The sequence below is a fragment of the Thunnus maccoyii genome, chromosome 4 (genome assembly GCF_910596095.1).
Source record: "Thunnus maccoyii chromosome 4, fThuMac1.1, whole genome shotgun sequence".
Lineage (NCBI taxonomy): Eukaryota > Metazoa > Chordata > Actinopteri > Scombriformes > Scombridae > Thunnus > Thunnus maccoyii.
The window spans coordinates 28895593-28923087 of record NC_056536.1 but is presented as its reverse complement, the minus strand read 5'-3'; the positions used below and the strand labels follow the sequence as shown (position 1 = coordinate 28923087).

At 37.5% G+C, this 27495-nt stretch overlaps 5 protein-coding genes across 5 annotated transcripts; all 5 read right to left on the bottom strand.

Moving 5' to 3' along the window:
* On the bottom strand, positions 1-1067 carry LOC121895736 (P2Y purinoceptor 1-like). The gene has a single exon (XM_042409157.1). The coding sequence runs from the start codon at positions 985-987 to the stop codon at positions 1-3; it is 987 nt and encodes a 328-aa protein (XP_042265091.1). The 5' UTR covers positions 988-1067.
* Positions 1068-6588: 5521 nt separating this feature from the next.
* On the bottom strand, positions 6589-7657 carry LOC121896243 (P2Y purinoceptor 1-like). The gene has a single exon (XM_042410008.1). It carries the CDS (start codon positions 7583-7585, stop codon positions 6605-6607), a length of 981 nt encoding a protein of 326 aa, XP_042265942.1. The 5' UTR covers positions 7586-7657; the 3' UTR covers positions 6589-6604.
* A 1506-nt stretch (positions 7658-9163) lies between these two features.
* LOC121895735 (P2Y purinoceptor 1-like) lies at positions 9164-10150 on the bottom strand. Its single transcript, XM_042409156.1, has one exon. The coding sequence runs from the start codon at positions 10148-10150 to the stop codon at positions 9164-9166; it is 987 nt and encodes a 328-aa protein (XP_042265090.1).
* A 3340-nt stretch (positions 10151-13490) lies between these two features.
* LOC121895734 (P2Y purinoceptor 1-like) lies at positions 13491-14468 on the bottom strand. Its single transcript, XM_042409155.1, has one exon. The coding sequence runs from the start codon at positions 14466-14468 to the stop codon at positions 13491-13493; it is 978 nt and encodes a 325-aa protein (XP_042265089.1).
* Positions 14469-18363: 3895 nt separating this feature from the next.
* LOC121895732 (P2Y purinoceptor 1-like) lies at positions 18364-19358 on the bottom strand. Its single transcript, XM_042409154.1, has one exon. The coding sequence runs from the start codon at positions 19348-19350 to the stop codon at positions 18364-18366; it is 987 nt and encodes a 328-aa protein (XP_042265088.1). The 5' UTR covers positions 19351-19358.
* Between the last annotated feature and the right edge of the window lie 8137 nt (positions 19359-27495).

Below are 27495 nucleotides of genomic sequence, written 5' to 3'. Positions count from 1 at the left end.
TTAAACGTCATCTGTGAGTTCTGTTATGGGCACACTACCAGAGTCTGTTGGAGGTGGACGTCTGAACATCTGACGAGCTCGCTGGAGCAGCTGTCTGAGCTGAGAACGAATATCTTCATTTGCATGAAGATAAACCAGAGGGTTGAGAGCACTGTTCAGACACACAAGTCCACGACTTATCTGATGAGCAATGTAGACTTCATTAGACCAATCATAGCATACCTGCTGTTTTGATAAAACTCTTGACCAGAGGTTGAGGTTCTTCAATACATGATAGGGGATGTAACAAACAGAGAAGAGAACAATCAAGATTAACAATAATCTCAAGCATCTCTTTTTCAGTACCTCGTCAATGGTATTTTTGCGGCAGAGAATGACAATCACATGTCCATAGCAGCCCAGTGTGATGAGGAATGGGAGACAAAACCCAGTAAGTGTCCATCCGAAGCTGTATTTCAGGTAATCCTCAACATATTTCTTGGCGGTGGTATCGTAGCATTTCCCAGGCTTGTTTCCAGATGTTTTGGTGTAGAACATGTCCGGAAGACTTTGAATGCTCACCAACAGCCAAACCATGATTGAAATAGCCACAGAGTGGGTGACAGTTAATCTTCCCATCATTCTCATTGGATGGACAATGGCCAGGTACCTGAACACACTTATGCAAGTAAGGAATCCAATGCTGCCATATAAATTCAGGTTGAAGCAGAATCTTGTTATCTTGCAGAATGTGTCTCCGAAGATCCATTTACTCTTCATAAAATAGTACACCATCAGAAATGGGAGTGTGAGCAGATACAAAATATCTGCAAGACCAAGGTTCAGAACAAAAACATTGATGATCCCCAGTTTCTTCCAGTTGTGCAACAAAGACTTCAGTCCACATCCATTAGCCACCAGACCAACGATGAATACTAAGATGAAAACAGGAGGCAGGAATCTGCTTGTAAAGTCAAAGTTGATACGTTGACAAGTTGTGTTATTCATTGTTGGTGTAATTCCTTCCCTCGGTGAGTGTGTGAAACAGAATAACAGTTCAGCAGTTCAGAAAAGACTTCCTGTTTTAAGCCTTGGCCTCTGAATACTAGGTATGTGTTTCTGCACCTGCAAGTTTACAGGAAATGGACTCGTAAAATTTCATTGGTTGACTCGTTTGCCTTTTTTGAAAACTGAAAATAGAAAGTGAGTCCATGCTCAAACCAAGTCACATCTTTGACTACAATGACAGGCTAATATGTACTTGTCTGTCTTTATTTTTGTGACTCCTCTGATAATACTTTTTGATAAATGGAAACTGAAGTTTAACCCTAGTTTAGTAGCCTATGTGTGTGGCACCATTTCTAACATGATGGCAATAAATATTTAAATTCATTAATTGGAACATAGCTATAATTTCATTTCTATTCAAACTTGATCAACAATTATATGCATATATAAATTTATCCTCCTCTATCTTTACTTAAACCTGAGAAAGTTTTTTGGAAATGTTTAGCACATTACATTTAACCACTTTATATCAGAAAGGCTGCAGATTTTACTAGTGACCACACAAAGTTTCACACTACATATTGGAAATTATTTCTGTATCATGTAGTCAGCAGAAGTTCTATAGTGCAGGACTACATGATAATTTTACTCACTTTCAGTAAAGTAATTATTTAACATAACTAAGAAAGGCACTGTGTTAGTCGATAAGCTATTAGAGTAACACGAGGTGTCAGGTTTCTACTGTCTGGGTTTTGTATGGTTTACCGCTTCCTGCAGTAAAGCATGTTTGTATTTAAGCTGTGAGTTGATTGTATTGTCCTTATATGTTATCAATATACAGTAATACAACAAGAAATGTTTGATTTGTATGGCAGTGTACCTCTGATTATCTCAAATGTTGTCGTTAATAGCTTTATTTTCGGGTGATCAAATCATTTAGCTTTGTAAATCAGTAATAAGCCTTTTCAATAACAGTGTTTGGTTTGGATACACTCCAACCAAAAACGTTGTTCAAAATTTGACAACCCAAATATTGTACTAACTGGTAATGATTTATTTCAAATCTATAGCAATTATAAATTATGTCTTTAGCATGAATAAAGAGAGTTACAGAATACATCTTTTAAAGATAATGGTCTAATATCTTGAGAGTTGAGACTGTTTCTCTGTAGATTTCTAGCCACACTAGCAGCATAGCTCTCACTGGCCAGCAGCCACAATGCAGCAGGAACCTCTGTGTGTGTTTGTATGTGAGCAAGTGCACGTACATACAGCGGAGGATGGCGGTGGGGCTGACTGACTTGGAGTGAGAGATGTTTTGCTGAAACACGGTGCAAAACACAATGTTAGAGATCTTTTATGTAATTATAAGAAGTGTAAGTGAGGAAAAAGACATCACCTGCAATAGTTTCATACTGCGAGCACCAGTGTGTTGACTGCAGCTCATTTAATGGCCACAGATGTCACTAGTGAGAAGGAATTTCTGACAGAACCTTTAATTCTAATCACAACATGGCATAATGTGACAAGAATGTATGGATGTCATACATTGTTATTTTTTATTTAACATGCACACACTTGATCCATACCTGCTTTGTGTGGGATGTGCGATGACAATAATAGTCCCCCTGAACTTTAGTGCTACTGAGTTCCGTCACCTACAATCACTTTACCTCACAGTAAACTATCAACACTAACATATACCAATATAAATTCTCTGTCAGCTAGAAACAACATGAGGTACTGAGTATATTGTTGTGTCACACTGGATGTAGCAGGATCAACAGGAATATATTTATTTATTTGAAAAATCACCCCATTAAAGGGACACTTTGTCTCTAAGAGGCCAAACAGGCAGGTGCTCAAGCCCCCTTTGAGGTCCCTCTGTGCATGTGCCTGACCTTGTCAGTGGTATTTCACAACACAGAATACAACTTTGAAAATTAAAGTTTTGTGAACGTTTTGAAGTTTGAATGGGGTCTGCTTTCACCAATCACACAATAGCAAAAGACAAACAATCGCGACAAAGTCAACTTCTCCAGCAGCATCAGGGCGGCAATCTGTTCCAGCCACATTTCGGAAATCTTGCAATTTTCAGGCCAATGGCAGCACTGAAGTCAGTCAGTCAGTCAGTCAGTCAGTCAGTCAGTCAGTCAGTCAGTCAGTCAGTTAGTCAGTCAGGCAGTCAGACTAACCTGCCATCCTTCCACAGGGCCCAGTGCAGCGTGCTGCTGCGACTCTGCTCTCTGCAGACGGAGAAAACTTCATTCAAAGTACTTTCCAGCAGTGAATAATCAGCCATTTAATTTGTGACTTCAAATGTTAAGTTACACGATACAACTTCAACGTGTTTCTTTAAAACCATACAAAACATCCGCAAGACCAAGGTTCAGAACAAAAATATTGACATGTCCCAGTTTTTTCCATTTCTGCAGCAAAGACTTCAATCCTCATCCATTAGCCACCAGACCAACGATGAATACTAAGATGAAAACAGGAGGCAGGAATCTGCTTGTAAAGTCAAAGTTGATATGTTGACAAGATGTGTTATTCATTGTTAGTGAAATTCCTTCCCTCGGTGAGTGTGTGAAACAGAATAACAGTTCAGCAGTTCAGAAAAGACTTCCTGTTTTAAGCCTTGGCCTCTGAATATTAGATATGTGTTTCTGCACCTGCAAGTTTACAGGAAATGGACTCGTAAAATTTCATTGGTTGACTCATTTGCCTTTTTTGAAAACTGAAAATAGAAAGTGAATCAATGCTCAAACCAAGTCACATCTTAGACTGCAATGACAGGCTAATATGTACTTGTCTGTCTTTATTTTTGTGACTCCTCTGACAATACCTTTTGATAAATGGAAACTGAAGTTTAACTCTAGTTTAGTAGCCTATGTGTGTGGCACCATTTCTAACATGAGGGCATTAAATATTTAAATTCATTAATTGGAACATAGCTATAACTTCATTTTTATTCAAACTTGATCAATGATTATATGCAAATATCAATTTATCCTCCTCTATCTTTACTTAAACCTGAGAAAGTTAGTTGGAAATGTTTAGCACATTACATTTCACCACTTTATATCAGAAAGGCTGCAGTTCTTACTAGTGACCACACAAAGTTTCACACTACATATTGGAAATTATTTCTGTATCATGTAGTCAGCAGAAGTTCTATAGTGCAGGACTACATGATAATTTTACTCACTTTCAATAAAGTCATTATTTACCATTACTGTGGTAGATTCCACCAAGAAAGAGATTTTTACGGAAATGAAATAAAATAAAAAAGATGCACTTGATGAATAAACTTCATAGTTTGCACTAAGCTATTAGAGTAAAACGAGGTTACAGGTTTCCACTGTCTGGTTGGGTTTTGTATGGTTTACCGCTTCCTTTGGTAAAGCATGTTTCTATTTAAGCTGTGAGTTGATTGTTTTATTCTGATATGTTTTCAATATACAGTAATATAACAAGAAATGTTTGATTTGTATGGCAGTGTACCTCTGATTATCTCAAATGTTGTCGTTAATAGCTTTATTTTCTGGTGATCAAATCATTTAGCTTTGTAAATCAGTAATAAGCCTTTTAATAATAACAGTGTTTGGTTTGGATACACTCCACCCAAAAATGTTGTTCAAAAATTGACAACCCAAATATTGTACTAATTGGAAATGGCCTATTTCAGATCTACAGCAATTATAAATTATGTCTTTAGCATGAATAAAGAGAGTTACAGAATACATCTTTTAAAAATAATGGTCTAATATCTTGAGAGTTGATAATATTTCTCTGTAGATTTCTAACCACACTAGCAGCATAGCTCTCACTGGCCAGCAGCCACAATGCAGCAGGAACCTCTGTGTGTGTTTGTATGTGATCAAGTGCACGTACATACAGCGGAGGATGGCGGTGGGGTTGACTGACTGGGAATGAGAGATGCTTTGCTCAAACATGGTGCAAAACACAATATTAGAGATCTTTTATGTAAGTATAAGAAGTGTAAGTGAGGAAAAAAACATCACCTGTAGCAGTCTCGTTCTGCGAGCACCAGTGTGTTGACTGCAGCTCATTTAATGGCCACAGATGTTACTAATGAGAAGGAATTTCTGACAGAATCTTTAATTCTAATCACAGCATAGCATAATGTGACAAGGATGTATGGATGTCATACATTGTTATTTTTTATTTAACATGCACACAGATCCATACCTGCTTTGCATGGGATGTGCGATGACAAAAATAGTCCCCTTGAACCTTAGTGCTACTGAGTTCCGTCACCTACAATCACTTTACCTCACAGTAAACTATTAACAGTGACATATACCAATATAAACTCTCTGTCAGCTAGAAACAACATGAGGTACTGAGTATATTGTTGTGTCACGCTGGATGTAGCAGGATCAACAGGAATATATTTATTTATTTGAAAAATCACCCCAGTAAAGGGGCACTTTGTCTCTAAGAGACCAAACGGGCAGGTGCTCAAGCCCCCTTTGAGGTCCCTCTGTGCATGTGCCTGACCTTGTCAGTGGTATTTCACAACACAGAATACAACTTTGAAAATTAAAGTTTTGTGAACGTTTTAAAGTTTGAATGGGGTCTGTTTTCACCAATCACACAATAGCAAAAGACAAACAATCACGACAAAGTCAACTTCTCCAGCAGCATCAGGGCGGCAATCTGTTCCAGCCACATTATGTTACAGGTTTGTAACATATTAAGTTTGATGTATACCATCCAAAGCTCTATTGTTATAAATGGAATATGATAGGTTTAAAAAAAATGTGATCAATAGTCGAAACTTTGACATTTTATATTTTTCCCCAATATAATGTTGAGAATATACTCTCATGCTGTTTCAAGACAAATAAGATGTCTTTGTCTTGAAATTGCTGAGCTTAAAATAAGTGTCAAAGCATACTGCAGGTCATGAAACAGACATACCCCTTGTATCTAAGTAAAAACATAACCCCAAATAAGATAAAAAATGGCAAATTAAGACAAGGCATGTGGTATTTACTTGCATTAAGTCAAACACCCCTGCATAGTCAGTATAATATATTTTCTATATAGATAGAGTTTTTGGAGTGCAGTTTTAGCACTTAAAGTACAGTTGTATGATGTTACGCATATCATGTAAGATGTTATTCATAAGTGTGCAAACAGTTTGGGTGATCCAGTTTTTCACCCACACAAATTAGAAAGTAAGAGTCTCCCTCTGGTGGTTCCTACTTCAGAGAAAACACTGCAAGCCTTTCTGAACAATCATAATAACATATTGAGACTTGAAGACTTAGAGAATTTATTATTTCAGTGATTTTTAAAGTTTTTCTCTCTCTATATAAACACAATTTTCCACATATACAAGTCTGAATTATATTCGCATGACAACAACAGCATGGTCATATATAAACTTGAACCATATTCTTATTTAATTAACCTTTTGTTATTTTATTCATTGTTAACTGTATTTTTATGCTAAGCATTGTGTCAGTATAATCACACAAATTTAAATATTGAAATTAGAAACAAAATCATTATTTCTGAGAAACATTTACAAATATATACTAATAATTAGCATGTTCCTGAAAAACATATTTTTCATGTATTATACCTAATCTGTGATTTGATTCATGGGCACACTACCAGAGTCTGTTGGAGGTAAATGTCTGAACATCTGACGAGCTCGCTGGAGCAGCTGTCTGAGCTGAGCAGGAATATCTTCATTTCCATGAAGATAAACCAGAGGGTTGAGAGCACTGTTCAGACACACAAGTCCACGACTTATCTGATGAGCAATGTAGACTCTATTAGACCATTCACGGCATTTCTTCTGTTCTAATAAAACTCTTGACCAGAGGTTGAGGTTCCTCAATACATGATAGGGGATGTAACAAACAGAGAAGAGAACAATCAAGATGAACAACAATTTCAAACTTCTCTGTTTCTGTACCTTGTCAGTGGCATTTTTGTGGCAGAGAATGACAATCACATGTCCATAGCAGCCCAGTGTGATGAGGAATGGTAGACAAAACCCAGTAAGTGTCAATCTGAGGCTGTATTTCAGGTAATCCTCAACATATGTCTTATGGGTGGTATCATAGCATTTCCCAGGCCTGTTTCCAAATGTCTTGATGTAGAACATGTCCGGAAGACTTTGAATGCTCACCAACAGCCAAACCATGACTGAAATAGCCACAGAGTGGGTGACAGTTAATCTTCCCATCATTCTCATTGGATGGACAATGGCCAGGTACCTGTACACACTCATACAAGTAAGGAATCCAATGCTGCCATATAAATTCAGGTTGAAGCAGAATCTTGTTATCTTGCAGAATGTGTCTCCAAAGATCCAAGTACTCTTCATAAAATAGTACACCATCAGAAATGGGAGTGTGAGCAGATACAGAATATCTGCAAGACCAAGGTTCAGAACAAAAACATTGACGTTCCCCAGTTTCTTCCAGTTGAGCAGCAAAGACTTCAGTCCCCATCCATTAGCCACTAGACCAACGATGAATACTAAGATGTAAACAGGTGGCAGGAATCTGCTTGTAAAGTCAAAGCTGATACGTTGACAAGTTGTGTTATTCATTGTTAGTGTAATTCCTTCCCTCGGTGAGTGTGTGAAACAGAATAACAGTTCAGTTCAGAGAAGACTTCCTGTTTTAAGCCTTGGCTTCTGAATACTAGGTATGTGTTTCTGCACCTGCAAGTTTACAGGAAATGGACTCGTAAAATTTTATTGGTTGACTCGTTTGCCTTTTTTGACAATTGAAAATAGAAAGTGAATCAACGTTCAAACCAAGTCACATCTTAGATTATAATGACAGGCTAATATGTACTTGTCTGTCTTTATTTTTGTGACTCCTTTCACAATACCTTTTGATAAATGAAAACTGAAGTTTAACTCTAGTTTAGTAGCCTATGTGTGTGGCACCATTTCTAACATGATGGCAATAAATATTTAAATTCATCAATTAGAACATTCAACGATTCCAGGCAAATATCAATTTATCCTCCCCTATCTTTACTTAAACCTGAGAAAGTTAGTTGGAAATGTTTAGCACATTACATTTCACCACTTTAAATCAGAAAGGCTGCAGTTTTTACTAGTGACTGCACAAAGTTTCACACTACATATTGAAATTATTTCTGTATCATGTAGTCAGCAGAAGTTCTATAGTGCAGGGCTACATGATAATTTTACTCACTTTCAGTAAAGTCATAATTTAACATAACTAAGACAGGTACTGTGTTAGTTGATAAGCTATTAGAGTAACACAAGGTGTCAGGTTTCTACTGTCTGGTTGGATTTTGTATGGTTTACCGCTTCCTGCAGTAAAGCATGTTTCTATTTCAGCTGTGAGTTGATTGTATTATTCTGATATGTTTTCAATATACAGTAATATAACAAGAATGTTTTATTTGTATGGCAGTGTACCTCTGATTATCTCAAATGTTGTCGTTATTAATAGCTTTATTTTCTGGTGATCAAATCATTTAGCTTTGTAAATCAGTAATAAGCCTTTTAATAATAACAGTGTTTGGTTTGGATACACTCCAACCAAAAATGTTCAAAAATTTGACAACCCAAATATTGTACTAATTGGAAATGGCTTATTTCCAATCTATAGCAATTATAAATTATATCTTTAGCATGAATAAAGAGAGTTACAGAAGACATCTTTTAAAAATAATGGTCTAATATCTTGAGAGTTGAGACTGTTTCTCTGTAGATTTCTAACCACACTAGCAGCATAGCTCTCACTGGCCAGCAGCCACAATGCAGCAGGAACCTCTGTGTGTTTGTATGTGAGCAAGTGCACGTACATACAGCGGAGGATGGCGGTTGGGTTGATTGACTGGGAGTGAGAGATGTTTTGCTGAAACATGGTGCAAATTTAACTATTAGCATGAATGAAATCTTACTTGCAATCCGTTGCAAAGTCAATGGTTTGGTGGTTACATAAGCTGCATATTGCAAACACAGAACTACTAGGCAAGGCAAGTTTAATTATGTAGCACATTTCAGCAACAAAGCAATTCAAAGTACACTACTACTGCCGAGACAATGAAAATGAAATTAGAAACAGAATCATTACTTCTGAGAAACATTTGCAAATATATACTAATATTTAATATGTTACTGGAAAAACATATTTTTCACGTATTAAACATCACCTGTGAGTTCTGTCATGGGCACACTACCAGAGTCTGTTGGAGGTGGACGTCTGAACATCTGACGAGCTCGCTGGAGCAGCTGTCTGAGCTGAGAACGAATATCTTCATTTCCATGAAGATAAACCAGAGGGTTGAGAGCACTGTTCAGACACACAAGTCCACGACTTATCTGATGAGCAATGTAGACTCTATTAGACCATTCACGGCATATCTGCTGTTTTGATAAAACTCTTGACCAGAGGATGAGGTTCTTCAATACATGATAGGGGATGTAACAAACAGAGAAGAGAACAATCAAGATGAGCAATAATTTCAAACTTCTCTGTTTCTGTACCTTGTCAATGGTATTTTTGCGGCAGAGAATGACAATCACATGTCCATAGCAGCCCAGTGTGATGAGGAATGGGAGACAAAACCCAGTGAGTGTCCATCCGAGGCTATATTTCAGGTAATCCTCAACGTATGTATCATTGGTGGTATCATAGCATTTCCCAGGTTTGTTTCCAAATGTCTTGGTGTAAAACATGTCTGGAAGACTTTGAACACTCACCAATAGCCAAACCATGACTGAAATAGCCACAGAGTGGGTGACAGTTAATCTTCCCCTCACTCTCATTGGATGGACAATGGCCAGGTACCTGTACACACTTATACAAGTAAGGAATCCAATGCTGCCATATAAATTTATGTTGAAGCAGAATCTTGTTATCTCGCAGAATGTGTCTCCAAAGATCCAAGTACTGTCCTTAAAATAGTACACCATCAGAAATGGGAGTGTGAGCAGATACAAAATATCTGCAAGACCAAGGTTCAGAACAAAAACGTTGATGATCTTAAGTTTCTTCCAGTTGTGCAGCAAAGACTTCAGTCCCCATGCATTAGCTACCAGACCAACGATGAAAACTAAGATGAAAACAGGAGGCAGGAATCTGCTTGAAAAGTCAAAGTCGACACGTTGACAAGTTGTGTTATTCATTGTTGGTGTAATTCCTTCCCTCGGTGAGTGTGTGAAACAGAATAACAGTTCAGCAGTTCAGAAAAGACGTCCTGTTCAAAGCCTTGGCCTCTGAATACCAGATATGTGTTTCTGCACCTGCGAGTTTACAGGAAATGGACCCGTAAAATTTCATTGGTTGACTTGTTGGTTATTTTTATTAAAACTAAAAATAGAAAGTGAGTCCATGCTCAAACCAAGTCACAGCTTAGATTACAATAACAGGCTAATATGTACTTGTCTGTCTTTATTTTTGTGACTCCTCTGACAATACCTTTTGATAAATGGAAACTGAAGTTTAACTCTAGTTTAGTAGCCTGTGTGTATGGCACCATTTCTAACATGATGGCATTAAATATTTAAATTAATCAATTAGAACATTCAACGATTCCAGGCAAATATCAATTTATCCTCCCCTATCTTTACTTAAACCTGAGAAAGTTATTTGGAAATGTTTAGCACATTACATTTCATCACTTTATATCAAAAAGGCTGCAGTTTTTACTAGTGACCACACAAAGTTTCACACTACATATTGGAAATTATTTCTGTATCATGTAGTAAGCAGAAGTTCTATAGTGCAGGACTACATGATAATTTTACTCACTTTCAGTAAAGTCATTATTTACCATTACTTGGGTAGATTCCACCAAGATAGAGATTTTTACGGAAATGAAAGGAAATAAAAAAGATGCACTTGATGAATAAACTTCATAGTTTGCACTAAGCTATTAGAGTTAAACGAGGTGTCAGGTTTCCACTGTCTGGTTGGGTTTTGTATGGTTTACCGCTTCCTGCAGTAAAGCATGTTCCTATTTTAGCTGTGAGTTGATTGTATTGTTCCTATATGTTATCAGTATACAGTAATATAACAAGAAATGTTTGATTTGTATGACAGTGTACCTCCGATTATCTCAAATGTTGTCGTTAATAGCTTTGTTTTCTGGTGATCAAATCATTTAGCTTTGTAAATCAGTAATAAGCCTTTTAATAGTAACAGTGTTTGGTTTGGATACACTCCAACCAAAAACATAGTTCAAAATTTGGCAACCCAAATATTGTACTAATTAGAAATGGCTTATTTCAAATCTATAGCAATTATAAATAATGTCTTTAGCATGAATAAAGAGAGTTACAGAATACATCTTTTAAAAATAATGGTCTAAGATCTTGAGAGTTGAGACTGTTTCTCTGCAGATTTCTAACCACACTAGCAGCGTAGCTCTCACTGGCCAGCAGCCACAATGCAGCAGGAACCTCTGTGTGTGTTTGTATGTGAGCAAGTGCACGTACATGCAGCGGAGGATGGCGGTGGGGTTGATTGATTGGGAGTGAGAGATGCTTTGCTCAAACATGGTGCAAAACACAATATTAGAGATCTTTTATGTAATTATAAGAAGTGTAAGTGAGGAAAAAAACATCACCTGTAGTAGTCTCGTGCCCCGAGCACCAGTGTGTTGACTGCAGCTCATTTAATGGCCACAAATGTCACTAGTGAGAGGGAATTTCTGACAGAACCTTTAATTCTAATCACAACATGGCATAATGTGACAAAGATGTATGGATGTCATACATTGTTATTTTTTATTTAACATGCACACAGATCCATACCTGCCTTGCTTGGGATGTGCAATGACAATAATAGTCCCCTTGAACCTTAGTGCTACTGAGTTCTGTCACCTACAATCACTTTACCTCACAGTAAACTATTAACACTGACATATACCAATATAAATTCTCTGTCAGCTAGAAACAACATGAGGTACTGAGTATATTGTTGTGTCACGCTGGATGTAGCAGGATCAACAGGAATGTATTTATTTATTTTAAAAAATCACCCCAGTAAAGGGACACTTTGTCTCTAAGAGACCAAACAGGCAGTTGCTCAAGCCCCCTTTGAGGTCTATCTGTGCATGTGCCTGACCTTGTCAGTGGTATTTCACAACACAGAATACAACTTTGAAAATTAAAGTTTTGTGAACGTTTTGAAGTTTGAATGGGGTCTGCTTTCACCAATCACACAAGAGCAAAAGACAAATGACCCAGACAAAGTCAACTTCTCCAGCAGCATCAGGGCGGCAATCTGTTCCAGCCACATTTCAACAGAGGGAAATCTTGCAATTTTCAGGCCGATGGCAGCATTGAAGTCAGTCAGTCAGTCAGTCAGTCAGTCAGTCCATCAGACTAACCTGCCATCCTTCCACAGGGCCCAGTGCAGCGTGCTGCTGCAACTCTGCTCTCTGCAGACGGAGAAAACTTCATTCACAGTAATTATAACAGTGAATAATCAGCCATTTAATTTGTGACTTCAAATGTTAAGACACATCATACAACTTCAAGGTGTTTCTTTAAAACCATACAAAATATCAGCAAGACTAAGGTTCAAAACAAAAACATTGACATGTCCCAGTTTTTTCCATTTCTGCAACAAAGACTTCAATCCTCATCCATTAGCTACCAGACCAACGATGAATACTGAGATGAAAACAAGAGGCAGAAATCTGTGTTCAAAGAAAAAGATGACACGAGGACAAGATGTGCATCCCTGCATCGTCAGTATAATATAATTTGAACTCAAAACAAATCAGACAAGATTTTAATCTCACTTTCTTGGAAATAGAGTTTTTGGAGTGCAGTCTTAGCACTTAAAGTACAGTTGTATGATGTTATGCATATCATGTAAGATGTTATTCATAAGTGTGCAAACAGTTTGGGTGATCCAGTTTTTCACCCACACAAATGAGAAAGTAAGAGTCTCCCTCTGGTGGTTCCTACTTCAAAGGAAACACTGCAAGCCTTTCTGAAAAATCATAATAACATATTGAGACTTGAAGATTCAGAGAATTTATTACTTCAGTGATTTTTAATTTTTTTTTCTGCATATATAAACACAATTTTCCACATATACAAGTCTGAATTATGCTCAGATGACAACAACAGCATGGTCATATATAAACTTAAACAGTATTCTAATGTGATTAACCTTTTGTTATTTTATTCATTGTTAACTGTCTTTCATGCCAAACATTCAGTATAATCACACAAATTTAAATATTAGCATGAATGAAATCTTACTTGCAATCTGTTGCAAAGTCAAAGGTTTGGTGGTTACATAAGCTGCATATTGCAAACACAGAACTACTAGGCAAGGCAAGTTTATTTATGTAGCACATTTCAGCAACAAAGCAATTCAAAGTACACTACTACTGCTGAGACAATGAAAATGAAATTAGAAACGGAATCATTAGTTTTGAGAAACATTTACAAATATATACTAATATTTAACATGTTACTGGAAAAACATATTCTTCATGTATTATACCTAATCTGTGATTTGATTCATGGGCACACTACCAGAGTGTGTTGGAAGTGGACGTCTGAACATCTGACGAGCTCGCTGGAGCAGCTCTCTGAGCTGAGCAGTAATATCTTCATTTCCATGAAGATAAACCAGAGGGTTTAGAGCACTGTTCAGACACACAAGTCCACGACTTATCTGACGAGCAATGTAGACTCCATTAGACCAATCATAGCATACCTGCTGTTTTGATAAAACTCTTGACCAGAGGCTGAGGTTCTTGAATACATGATAGGGGATGTAACAAACAGAGAAGAGAACAATCAAGATTAGCAATAATTTCAAACTTCTCTGTCTTTGTACCTTGTCAATGGTATTTCTGCGGCAGAGAATGACAATCACTTGTCCATAGCAGCCCAATGTGATGAGGAATGGGAGACAAAACCCAGTGAGTGTCCATCCGAGGCTGTATTTCAGGTAATCCTCAACGTATGTCTTATGGGTGGTATCATAGCATGCAGTCTTGTTTTCAGATGTCTTGGTGTAGAACATGTCTGGAAGACTTTGAACGCTCACCAACAGCCAAATCATGACTGAAATAGCCACATAGTGGGTGACAGTTAATCTTCCCCTCGCTCTCATTGGATGGACAATGGCCAGGTACCTGTACACACTTATACAAGTAAGGAATCCAATGCTGCCATATAAATTTATGTTGAAGCAGAATCTTGTTATCTTGCAGAATGTGTCTCCAAAGATCCAAGTACTGTCCTTAAAATAGTACACCATCAGAAATGGGAGTGTGAGCAGATACAAAATATCTGCAAGACCAAGGTTCAGAACAAAAACATTGATGTCCCCCAGTTTCTTCCAGTTGTGCAGCAAATACTTCAGTCCCCATCCATTAGCCACCAGACCAACGATGAATACTAAGATGAAAACAGGAGGCAGGAATCTCCTTGGAAAGTCAAAGTTGATACTTTGACAAGTTGTGTTATTCATTGTTGGTGAAATTCCTTCCCTCGGTGAATGTGTGAAACAGAATAACAGCTCAGCAGTTCAGAAAAGACGTCCTGTTTTAAGCCTTGGCTTCTGAATACTAGATATGTGTTTCTGCACCTGCGAGTTTACAGGAAATGGACACTTAAAATTTCATTGGTTGACTTGTTGGTTATTTTTTATTAAAACTGAAAATAGAAAGTGAATCAACGTTCAAACCAAGTCACAGCTTAGACTATAATAACAGGCTAATATGTACTTGTCTGTCTTTATTTTTGTGACTCCTCTGACAATACCTTTTGATAAATGAAAACTGAAGTTTAACTCTAGTTTAGTAGCCTATGTGTGTGGCACCATTTCTAACATGATGGCATTAAATATTTAAATTCATCAATTAGAACATTCAACGATTCCAGGCAAATATCAATTTATCCTCCCCTATCTTTACTTAAACCTGAGAAAGTTAGTTGGAAATGTTTAGCACATTACATTTCACCACTTTATATCAGAAAGGCTGCAGTTCTTACTAGTGACTGCACAAAGTTTCACACTACATATTGGAAATTATTTCTGTATCATGTAGTCAGCAGAAGTTCTATAGTGCAGGACTACATGATAATTTTACTCACTTTCAGTAAAGTCATTATTTAACATAACTAAGACAGGCACTGTGTTAGTTGATAAGCTATTAGAGTAACACGAGGTGTCAGGTTTCCACTGTCTGGTTGGGTTTTGTATGGTTTCCCGCTTCCTTTGGTAAAGCATGCTTCTATTTAAGCTGTGAGTTGATTGTATTATTCTGATATGTTTTCAATATACAGTAATATAACAAGAAATGTTTGATTTGTATGGAAGTGTACCTCTGATTATCTCAAATGTTGTCGTTAATACCTTTTTTTTCTGGTGATCAAATCATTTAGCTTTGTAAATCAGTAATAAGCCTTTTGATAGTAACAGTGTTTGGTTTAGATACACTCCAACGAAAAACGTTGTTCAAGAATTGCCAACCCAAATATTGTACTAATTGGAAATGGCTTATTTCAAATCTATAGCAATTATAAATTATGTCTTTAGCATGAATAAAGAGAGTTACAGAATACATCTTTTAAAAATAATGGTCTAATATCTTGAGAGTTGATAATATTTCTCTGTAGATTTCTAGCCACACTAGCAGCATAGCTCTCACTGGCCAGCAGCCACAATGCGGCAGGAACCTCTGTGTGTGTTTGTATGTGAGGAAGTGCACGTACATACAGCGGAGGATGGCGGTGGGGTTGATTGATTGGGAGTGAGAGATGCTTTGCTCAAACATGGTGCAAAACACAATATTAGAGATCTTTTATGTAAGTATAAGAAGTGTAAATGAGGAAAAAGACATCACCTGCAATAGTCTCGTACCGCGAGCACCAGTGTGTTGACTGCAGCTCATTTAATGGCCACAGATGTCACTAGTGAGAAGGAATTTCTGACAGAACCTTTAATTCTAATCACAACGTGGCATAATGTGACAAGAATGTATGGATGTCATACATTGTTATTTTTTATTTAACATGCACACAGATCCATACCTGCTTTGCATGGGATGTGCAATGACAATAATAGTCCCCTTGAACCTTAGTGCTACTGAGTTCTGTCACCTACAATCACTTTACCGCACAGTAAACTATCAACACTGACATATACCAATATGAATTCTCTGTCAGCTACATTCAGAAAGAACATGAGGTACTGAGTATATTGTTGTGTCATGCTGGATGTAGCAGGATCAACAGGAATATATTTATTTATTTAAAAAAATCACCCCAGTAAAGGGACACTTTGTCTCTAAGAGACCAAACAGGCAGGTGCTCAAGCCTCCTTTGAGGTCCCTCTGTGCATGTGCCTGACCTTGTCAGTGGTATTTCACAACACAGAATACAACTTTGAAAATTAAAGTTTTGTGAACGTTTTAAAGTTTGAATGGGGTCTGCTTTCACCAATCACACAATAGCAAAAGACAAATGACCCAGACAAAGTCAACTTCTCCAGCAGCATCAGGGCGGCAATCTGTTCCAGCCACATTTCAACAGAGGGAAATCTTGCAATTGTCAGGCCAGTCAGTCAGTCAGTCAGTCAGTCAGTCAGACAGACTAACCTGCCATCCTTCCACAGGGCCCAGTGCAGCGTGCTGCTGCGACTCTGCTCTCTGCAGACGGAGAAAACTTCATTCAAAGTACTTTCTAGCAGTGAATAATCAGCCATTTAATTGTGACTTCAAATGTTAAGACACATCATACAACTTCAAGGTGTTTCTTTAAAACAATACAAAATATCAGCAAGACTAAGGTTCAAAACAAAAATATTGACATGTCCCAGTTTTTTCCATTTCTGCAAAAAAGACTTGAATCCCCATCCATTAGCTACCAGAACAACGATGAATACTGAGATGAAAACAAGAGGCAGAAATCTGTGTTCAAAGAAAAAGATGACATGAGGACAAGATGTGCATCCCTGCATAGTCAGTATAATATAATTTGAACTCAAAACAAGTCAGACAAGATTTCAAATCAAAATACAAGATTATCTCACTTTCTTGGAAATAGAGTTTTTGCAGTGCAGTCTTAGCACTTAAAGTACAGTTGTATGATGTTATGCATATCATGTAAGATGTTATTCATAAGTGTGCAAACAGTTTGGGTGATCCAGTTTTTCACCCACACAAATGAGAAAGTAAGAGTCTCCCTCTGGTGGTTCCTACTTCAGAGAAAACACTGCAAGCCTTTCTGAACAATCATAATAACATATTGAGACTTGAAGATTTACAGAATTTATTACTTCAGTGATTTTTAAAGTTTTTTTCTGCATATATAAACACAATTTTCCACATATACAAGTCTGAATTATGCTCAGATGACAACAACAGCATGGTCATATATAAACTTAAACAGTATTCTAATTTGATTAACCTTTTGTTATTTTATTCATTGTTAACTGTCTTTCATGCTAAACATTCAGTATAATCACACAAATTTAAATATTAGCATGAATGAAATCTTACTTGCAATCTGTTGCAAAGTCAAAGGTTTGGTGGTTACATAAGCTGCATATTGCAAACACAGAACTACTAGGCAAGGCAAGTTTATTTATGTAGCATATTTCAGCAACAAAGCAATTCAAAGTACACTACTACTGCTGAAACAATGAAAATTAAATTAGAAACAGAATCATTATTTCTGAGAAACATTTACAAACATGTATTAATATTTAACATGTTACTGGAAAAACATATTTTTCATGTATTAAACGTCATCTGTGAGTTCTGTCATGGGCACACTACCAGAGTCTGTTGGAGGTGGACGTCTGAACGTCTGACGAGCTCGCTGGAGCAGCTCTCTGAGCTGAGAACGAATATCTTCATTTACCGCTTCCTGCAGTAAAGCATGTTTGTATTTTAGCTGTGAGTTGATTGTATTGTTCTTATATGTTATCAGTATACAGTAATATAACAAGAAATGTTTGATTTTTATGGCAGTGCACCTCTGATTATCTCAAATTTTCTGGTGATCAAATCATTTAGCTTTGTAAATCAGTAATAAGCCTTTTAATAATAACAGTGTTGTTTGGTTTAGATACACTCCAACCAAAAACATTTTTCAAATTTGACAACCCAAATATTGTACTAATTGGAAATGGCCTATTTCAAATCTGCATATTGCAAACACAGAACTACTAGGCAAGGCAAGTTTATTTATGTAGCACATTTCAGCAACAAAGCAATTCAAAGTACACTACTACTGCTGAGACAATGAAAATTAAAGGGACAAATATGGAACTAAAATCACAATTGTTACTTTTGAGAAACATTTACAAATATATACTAATATTTAACATGGTATTAGAAAAATATATTTATCATGTATTACACTTCATCTTTGATTTGATTCATGGGCACACTACCAGAGTCTGTTGGAGGTAAATGTCTGAACATCTGACGAGCTCGCTGGAGCAGCTGTCTGAGCTGAGCAGGAATATCTTCATTTCCATGAAGATAAACCAGAGGGTTTAGAGCACTGTTCAGACACACAAGTCCACGACTTATCTGATAAGCAATGTAGACTCCATTAGACCATTCACGGCACATATGCTGTTTTAATAAAACTCTTGACCAGAGGTTGAGGTTCTTGAATACATGATAGGGGATGTAACAAACAGAGAAGAGAACAATCAAGATGAACAACAACTTCAAACTTCTCTGTTTTTGTACCTTGTCAATGGTATTTCTGCGGCAGAGAATGACAATCACATGTCCATAGCAGCCCAGTGTGATGAGGAATGGGAGACAAAACCCAGTGAGTGTCCATCCGAGGCTGTATTTCAGGTAATCCTCAACATATCTGCTATGGGTCGTATCATAGCATTTCCCAGGTTTGTTTCCAAATGTCTTGGTGTAGAACATGTCTGGAAGACTTTGAACACTCACCAACAGCCAAACCATGACTGAAATAGCCACAGAGTGGGTGACAGTTAATCTTCCCATCATTCTCACTGGGTGGACAATGGCCAGGTACCTGTACACACTTATACAAGTAAGGAATCCAATGCTGCCATATAAATTCAGGTTGAAGCAGAATCTTGTTATCTTGCAGAATGTGTCTCCAAAGATCCATTTATTCTTCATAAAATAGTACACCATCAGAAATGGGAGTGTGAGCAGATACAAAATATCTGCAAGACCAAGGTTCAGAACAAAAACATTGATGATCTTAAGTTTCTTCCAGTTATGCAGCAAAGACTTCAGTCCCCATCCATTAGCCACCAGCCCAACGATGAATACTAAGATGAGAACAGGAGGCAGGAATCTGCTTGAAAAGTCAAAGTCGACACGTTGACAAGATGTGTTATTCATTGTTAGTGAAATTCCTTCCCTCGGTGAGTGTGTGAAACAGAATAACAGCTCAGCAGTTCAAAAAAGACTTCCTGTTTTAAGCCTTGGCCTCTGAATACTAGATATGTGTTTCTGCACTTGCGAGTTTACAGGAAATGGACCCGTAAAATTTCATTGGTTGACTCGTTTGCCTTTTTTGAGAACTGAAAATAGGAAGTGAGTCCATGCTCAAACCAAGTCACATCTTAGACTGCAATGACAGGCTAATATGTACTTGTCTGTCTTTATTTTTGTGACTCCTCTGACAATACCTTTTGATAAATGAAAACTGAAGTTTAACTCTAGTTTAGTAGCCTATGTGTGTAGCACCATTTCTAACATGAGGGTATTAAATATTTAAATGAATTAATTAGAACATAGCTATAATTTCATTTCTCTTCAACCCTGATCAACAATTATATTCAAATATCAATTTATCCTCCTCTGTCTTTACTCAAACCTGTTAAAGTTAGTTGGAAATGTTAAGCACATTACATTTCACCACTTTATATCAGAAAGGCTGCAGTTTTTACTAGTGACCACACAAAGTTTCACACTACATATTGAAATTATTTCTGTATCATGTAGTCAGCAGAAGTTCTATAGTGCAGGACTACATGATAATTTCACTCACTTTCAGTAAAGTCATTATTTAACATAACTAAGACAGGTACTGTGTTAGTCGATAAGCTATTAGAGTAACACGAGGTGTCAGGTTTCTACTGTCTGGTTGGGTTTTGTATGGTTTACCGCTTCCTGCAGTAAAGCATGTTTCTATTTTAGCTGTGAGTTGATTGTATTGTTCTTATATGTTATCAGTATACAGTAATATAACAAGAAATGTTTGATTTGTGTGGCAGTGTATCTCTGATTATCTGAAATGTTGTTGTCAATAGCGTCATTTTCTGGCGATCAAATCATTTAGCTTTGTCAGTATTAAGCCTTTTGATAGTAACAGTGTTTATTTTGGATACACTCCAACCAAAAACGTTGTTCAAAAATTGACAAACCAAATATTGTACTAATTGGAAATGGCCTACTTCAAATCTATAGCAATTATAAATTATGTCTTTAGCATGAATAAAGAGAGTTACAGAATACATCTTTTAAAAATAATGGTCTAATAGCTTGAGAGTTGATAATATTTCTCTGTAGATTTCTAACCACACTAGCAGCATAGCTCTCACTGGCCAGCAGCCACAATGCAGCAGGAACCTCTGTGTGTGTTTGTATGTGAGCAAGTGCACGTACATACAGCGGAGGATGGCGGTGGGGTTGACTGACTGGGAGTGAGAGATGTTTTGCTGAAACACGGCGCAAAACACAATGTGAGAGATCTTTTGTTTAATTATAAGAAGTGTAAGTGAGGAAAAAGACATCACCTGTAGCAGTCTCATTTTGCGAGCACCAGTGTGTTGACTGCAGCTCATTTAATGGCCACAGATGTCACTAATGAGAAGGAATTTCTGACAGAACCTTTAATTCTAATCACAACGTGTCATAATGTGACAAGAATGTATGGATGTCATACATTGTTATTTTTTATTTAACATGCACACAGATCCATACCTGCTTTGCATGGGATGTGCGATGACAATAATAGTCCCCTTGAACTTTAGTGCTACTGAGATCTGTCACCTAAAATCACTTTACCCCACAGTAAACTATCAACATTGACATATACCAATATAAATTCTTTGTCAGCTAGAAACAATATGAGGTACTGAGTATATTGTTGTGTCACACTGGATGTAGCAGGATCAACAGGAATATATTTATTTATTTGAAAAATCACCCCAGTAAAGGGACACTTTATCTCTAAGAGGCCAAACAGGCAGGTGCTCAAGCCCCCTTTGAGGTCCCTCTGTGCATGTGCCTGACCTTGTCAGTGGTATTTCACAACACAGAATACAACTTTGTAAATTAAAGTTTTGTGAACGTTTTAAAGTTTGAATGGGGTCTGCTTTCACCAATCACACAATAGCAAAAGACAAATGACCCAGACAAAGTCAACTTCTCCAGCAGCATCAGGGCGGCAATCTGTTCCAGCCACATTTCAACAGAGGGAAATCTTGCAATTTTCAGGCCGATGGCAGCACTGAAGTCAGTCAGTCAGTCAGTCAGTCAGTCAGTCAGTCAGTCAGTCAGTCAGTCAGTCAGTCAGACTAACCTGCCATCCTTCCACAGGGCCCAGTGCAGCGTGCTGCTGCGACTCTAGTCTCTGCAGATGGAGAAAACTTCATTCAAAGTATTTTCCAACAGTGAATAATCAGCCATTTAATTTGTGACTTCAAATGTTAAGACACATCATACAACTTCAAGGTGTTTCTTTAAAACCATACAAAATATCAGCAAGACCAAGGTTCAGAACAAAAACATTGACATGTCCCAGTTTTTTCCATTTCTGCAGCAAAGACTTCAATCCCCATCCATTAGCTACCAGACCAACGAGTCATTATTTACCATTACTTGGGTAGATCCCACCAAGATAGAGTTTTTTACTGAAATGAAATGAAATAAAAAATGTGCACTTTATCAATAAACTTTATAGATTGCACTCAGTTATGTATTACAGACAGGTACTGTGTTAGTGGATAAGCTATTAGAGTAACACAAGGTGTCAGATTTCTACTGTCTGTCAAATACAGATATAAATAGAAATACTGGGCCCTCTGCACATCCCTAATACTCACAAGGCATCTTCAAAGTCTAACAACTACAACATAGTAAAAACAATTTGGATGAATGAAATGGTCTCACAACAACTATCTAATTGTAATTAGATAGTTACACAGGTTCTAGTGGTAGCTATTGGCACCACTAGATGATGTAGTTGTAATGTCATACAGGAATAAATAATCATAACTTCAAAAGCAGATTATTTTAACCTACATTATCTCAAATCAAGGACTATTTTAATGCACAACTCAGAAGGGCATTTTTGCTCCTCAAGACTTAAAAGGGCCATTTTAGTTGAGGAATAGACCTTACTTCTCCTTAGAGTGAACTTGTATGAGAAAATGAGAGAATAATCACAATAATGAAAGCACAGCACAGAGCACGGACTGATGTGTCATCATATTTAAAAATAATTCCGTTCAAAGTCTGACTAAAACTGAAACTAAAGCAGAATATTTTGTAGAAGTCTAAACAAGTTACTTTCCACCGCTGAACATTTGACTGTTTGTTATTTCAGACACTTTAATGCTGTGAGAAAACGCTCCGCTCTGTCTGTCTCTCATGACGGGTTGGACTGAACCAACTCAAAGGGTGGTCCGCGAACATCAGATTTTTTTATTACTTGTTTTTGTTGCTGAAAATAGAAAAATGATCATTTATAAAGGCTGCTTAAAAAGAATCACCTGATTGCGAGGACTGTATGATGATAAGATTATTTCTAAAAAGACAAAAAAGTGGGGTCGCAAAACCATAACTTTGCTCCCCCTAATTGAATAATGGGAATGCATTTGCTGACCAAGAATAACTCAGTGAGTAATTGAAAAGTGTGACTAAGAGACTGATCTTGCAGGTGGGTGAGTCCATCCGTTTCTTTAGTAGACTCAACACACAGAGGTTGACTAATGTTGTCTTTTTCTGGGTGACTTTCTGCCTTCGGTGACCGGACTTTGTCCCGTCCTGCCAGGGTGCCTTTCAGAGTTTTTCCCTATGAACCACCTGAAAAACAAAAAAAGTGTGTTCAGAGAGGGTGTGAATTATTTATTTATTTATTAAGATAATAATAATAATGATGATAATAAAGATACTTAATTTATATAGCACATCCATTCTAAAGGACTAAGTTAGGGATGTTGCTGTAGATTGCTGATGTGTTTCATATAGGCCACTATAGTACTAAATCCACTAGTACTTAGGCATGAAAGAAAACAATTTCTAGACAGAAAGCAATGGGACATTATCTAAATAAAATTAAGTCGTTTGGAGACGCCGGCATATAAAATGAAGGAAAATGAAACTCACCTTGTAATTTGGAGTATCAGAATCACAAGTCCAGCTCCACTCACAGAAATGTTGACATGCCGCTGAAACGAGAGATTATTTTAGCAACAGTACAGATGAAGCCAATTGCCATGACTCTGATTTTAAACCTCAATTCAATTCACTTAATTCACTCAATCCAGTGCTTTTCACGTTAAATGGGAATAAAATTCAAGATCAATCAAGATTGGTTAATAAGTCAAAAAGAATCTCAAAGAATAGATCTCAGGCCTAACAAAAGAAGTATATGCTAGTAAAACAGCTTATTTTGTTTGATGCTGTGATCAGACGGCATGGTACCAAATCATTATCATGACAGAAGTTAGGGCTTACAGCACGATCCAGACTGATTGGAAATGTTATGTATTTTGCCTCAAGCAAAGCAAAAAGGAACTCAGCTACTGATCTACTGGATGAAGATGAGTGAAAAATCATCCTCTACTGTCCAGGCAGATGTGTGCCAGCTCTCTGCTGTGGTATAGAGCTGCTGCCAGCTGTGTTTTTTCAAAAACCATCTACAGGTGAAATTGTATCAAATGCTACAGACTTGTTTGGCATCCCCATCTGTACAACTTTGCTGAATTTGGTTATCATGGAATATTAAATTTAAGAGATATAGCAGTTAATAAGTGGTATGTTGCTATTCTATTAATGGCCAAAAGGTGGGACTATTGGTGCCATGTTTCAATATGTCCTCCACATTCTTATGGAGAACTTGTGTACCAAGTTTCTTTTTATTCAAGACAAGACAATTGTAGAAATATGTTCTATTGTTGCTGTATTGCCGACTGAAGGTAGAATTGGATGAAATGCTAAACATTGGTCACAAAAATGCAGACTATTGCAACAAATTGTTGCACACACACATTCTCTCTCTCTCTCTCTCTCTCTCTCTCTCTCTCTCTCTCTCTCTCTCTCTCTCTCTCTCTCTCTCGCTCTCTTTTTCTCTCTCTCTCTCACACACACACAGTCTGAGTGATAGTGGAACAAATGCATGATTCAGTGCTCCAGAAAGCTTCGTTTCCACCATCATTACTACAGACCAGTGAAACGAAAAAACAAGTTTCTCCAAAAAAATGAAAATCAAAAAAGTGAAATCAAGCAAATCAAACTTGCCTTAACTGGCTTAACTCAAGCAAACTCAACCTTAGGCATACTCACATGCAGACAAAAATGCTGACATCCTCTTTCATTTCTGCTCTTTCTCAAACTAACAACTCTCCCCTTAAAGGACCAGTTTAGTGACATCTAGCAGTGAAGTTGCAGATTACAACCAACTGAATACCCCCCTTCCAAGCTTATAGGAGAACTTACAGTAGCCTTGTCTGTTCTGGGCTACTGTAGAGACATGTCGGTGCAACATGGTGGGCTCCATGGAAAAGGACACGCTCCCTATGTAAATATAAAGGGCTCATTCTAAGGTACCAAAAACAACAATTCTTATTTTCAGGCTAGTATACACTAAATGAAACATCCTTATGAATATTATATTCCATTTCTGCCAATAGATCCCCCTAAATCTTACACACTGGTCCTTTAAACGGGCCCTCCAATCTATCCAGGCAGAACCATATTTCTAGCAGGGCTGTCCTTTCCCTTATACCAACAGCTGTTATATGACAATGTCACTTGTATCGGTTAACATTGTTTATAGACACATCAATAGCAACATAGTCCTCACCATAAACCAAAATAATTAGAAATAACATAAATACAAAACCAAACATTACCAAACCAAACAAAATAAAATAAATCCCCCCATACTTGGACTAACCCATGACATCACTTGTGATATCAGCAAGAGCTTAAAAGCAGGAAGTGGTCCCCCTTTGTCTCCTGAGAACACGGTGGGTATATGGTAAGTTACAATCAAAACTAATCTATAACTCAAGAAACTCAGGGTATGGTTGTTGCTTAGGTGGTTCCATGGGTTGTTTGCCTTGTCCACTGGATTTCGCATGACAGATGTACGGATGTGTTTGAGAAGTTGACAATTTGAGTAAAGAATGAGAAAAAGAAATATATTCCTACTATTGTTATTTTACGTAACCTCCTGAGCTGCCAGAAGTCGGCCGAGGGGCAGTTTCCTGAAGCTGACCAATCAGAACAGAGTGGACTCATCAGGAGGCGGGTCTTAAAGGGACAGGAGCTAAAACGGCCTGTTTCACACAGAGGCTGAACTGAGGGGCTGCATAAAGAGCCAGTATAAGATAAACCTTTTGAACTGTAAATCAAGCAAAGATATTCAAGCAGCGCCCCAGAATATCAATATAGACCTGGAAATGTTCATGATGGGTCCCCTTTAAAGCAGTCTTTAAACTGATGGTAACTGCTAGGCATAGGAACAATCAAACAAACCCAAGACACCTTTTGCATCCTCAGTCAGGTTTTGAGGGTTTAATCTCAAACGGTGTCACAAAAGTAAGTTGCTGATAACTTGTGGAGCAATTAATGTTTTGCATTGGTGAGAAACAACTTGAGTTTACAGATAAATATAAGTATCTTGGTTTCTTTATAGATTAAAGTATGTCATTTTTACACGGTACATCAGTTCAAGCATATTCTGAGTATGGTATTGGGAGGTATTACAGGTAAAAAAAAAAAAATTCTATTGGAGGTGAATGGGCATCTGAAAAATTTGATTTATTAGAAGAGTGTGGACTTGAAGAAAATTATTTCCAAAAAGCTAATGTGGAAGTGGAGAAGTTTAAATACTAAGTCTGGGCTAAATGCATATGGTGATGAGGGGATACAAGCACTGTCAGCCCTCCGGTATCAAGGGCAGAGATTCACCTGGTCAGCATCGCACCTACAGCCATGTTTGCACAACACAAGTCAGGGAGGAGCAGGCAGGACGGCAATTATCACCCACAGTTGGTACCCAATTCCCTGTACAAGGAGCTCATCAAGACTAATCAGCACCTACATAAGGAGAGGCTTCTCACAGCCAGAGGGGGGTCAATTTAGACCTCACCTCAAACCACAGCTCACACCTATACTCTTTGTTCCTAGATGCAGAAAACTGACCGCCTGCCTCACCGAGCCTGACAACTGCCGAGACAACAATTTCTCTTCCCTGCTGCCTGCACCGGCTTCCCTTCTCCCTTGAGATTTGGCCCAGGCAACCATCACCACTCTTTCCCCTAAGCTTTGTCTCCAATAAAGCACCCCTCTGGGGAATGTGTTTGCACCTTACTACTGTATCCGTGTTGTGTTGCTCCAACAGTGTTTTTCGCATGCCACAATATAAACATGGGCAGAAGAAATCTGGCAAAAGCCAAATTTGAGAACTTATTGTTTATTTAAGAAAGATTACAAATATGAATATAAAATATGAGATCACTCTGCACACAGATACTATGTGGTATTTTACCACTAGATATTGATACTGGAAGATACAGAGGTGTGATTGAGGATGAAAGAACCTGTGAATATTGTGATCTATATGAGGTGGAGAACAAAATTCATTTCATTCTATACTGTCCTTTATACCATGATTTATGACAAAACTTATAAATTAATTAATGTGCATTTTAAACGTGGCTGTCACTTTAAAACTGGATTTTCATAATATTAGATAGTACTCAAAGATTTCCTTGGTACAGTTCAGTCAAAGTTTGTCCCTTCCTACAGCTGACATCCACCCTGAATCACCTTTTGCACCTCCACCGCATGTAACCAACGCATCCAAGCATTGTTTTCATTGTTGATGATGCTGATCAACACACACTATTGTTTGTTTCAGTGTCAGCGAGAGAATTGACTAAAATGATGAGAAGAATGTCAACATATGTCCATTCGTAGCCCTGCTTTGATGATTGAAGCCTCCATCAGTAATTATGTGAACAAATCCTGTTGGTCATTGTTTTATTATTAATACATGACCTGTGGAAATGTGATTAAGATATTTTGCAAACACGGGATTCATTATTTCGATGTCAAAAAATGCCTTTAAACAATCAACTGATTGAAAGTCATGATTTTTGGTTGAGTAAATGTCACACAAGGTTCACAGCAAATGGCTTTTCCTCTTGTTTCAGGTTTTATATGGTATTATTATTTTGTCTTTTCAGCTCAAAGATAATTAACTATTAACTACTTTGTGGTGTCAACTCCTGGATTTAAAGACCC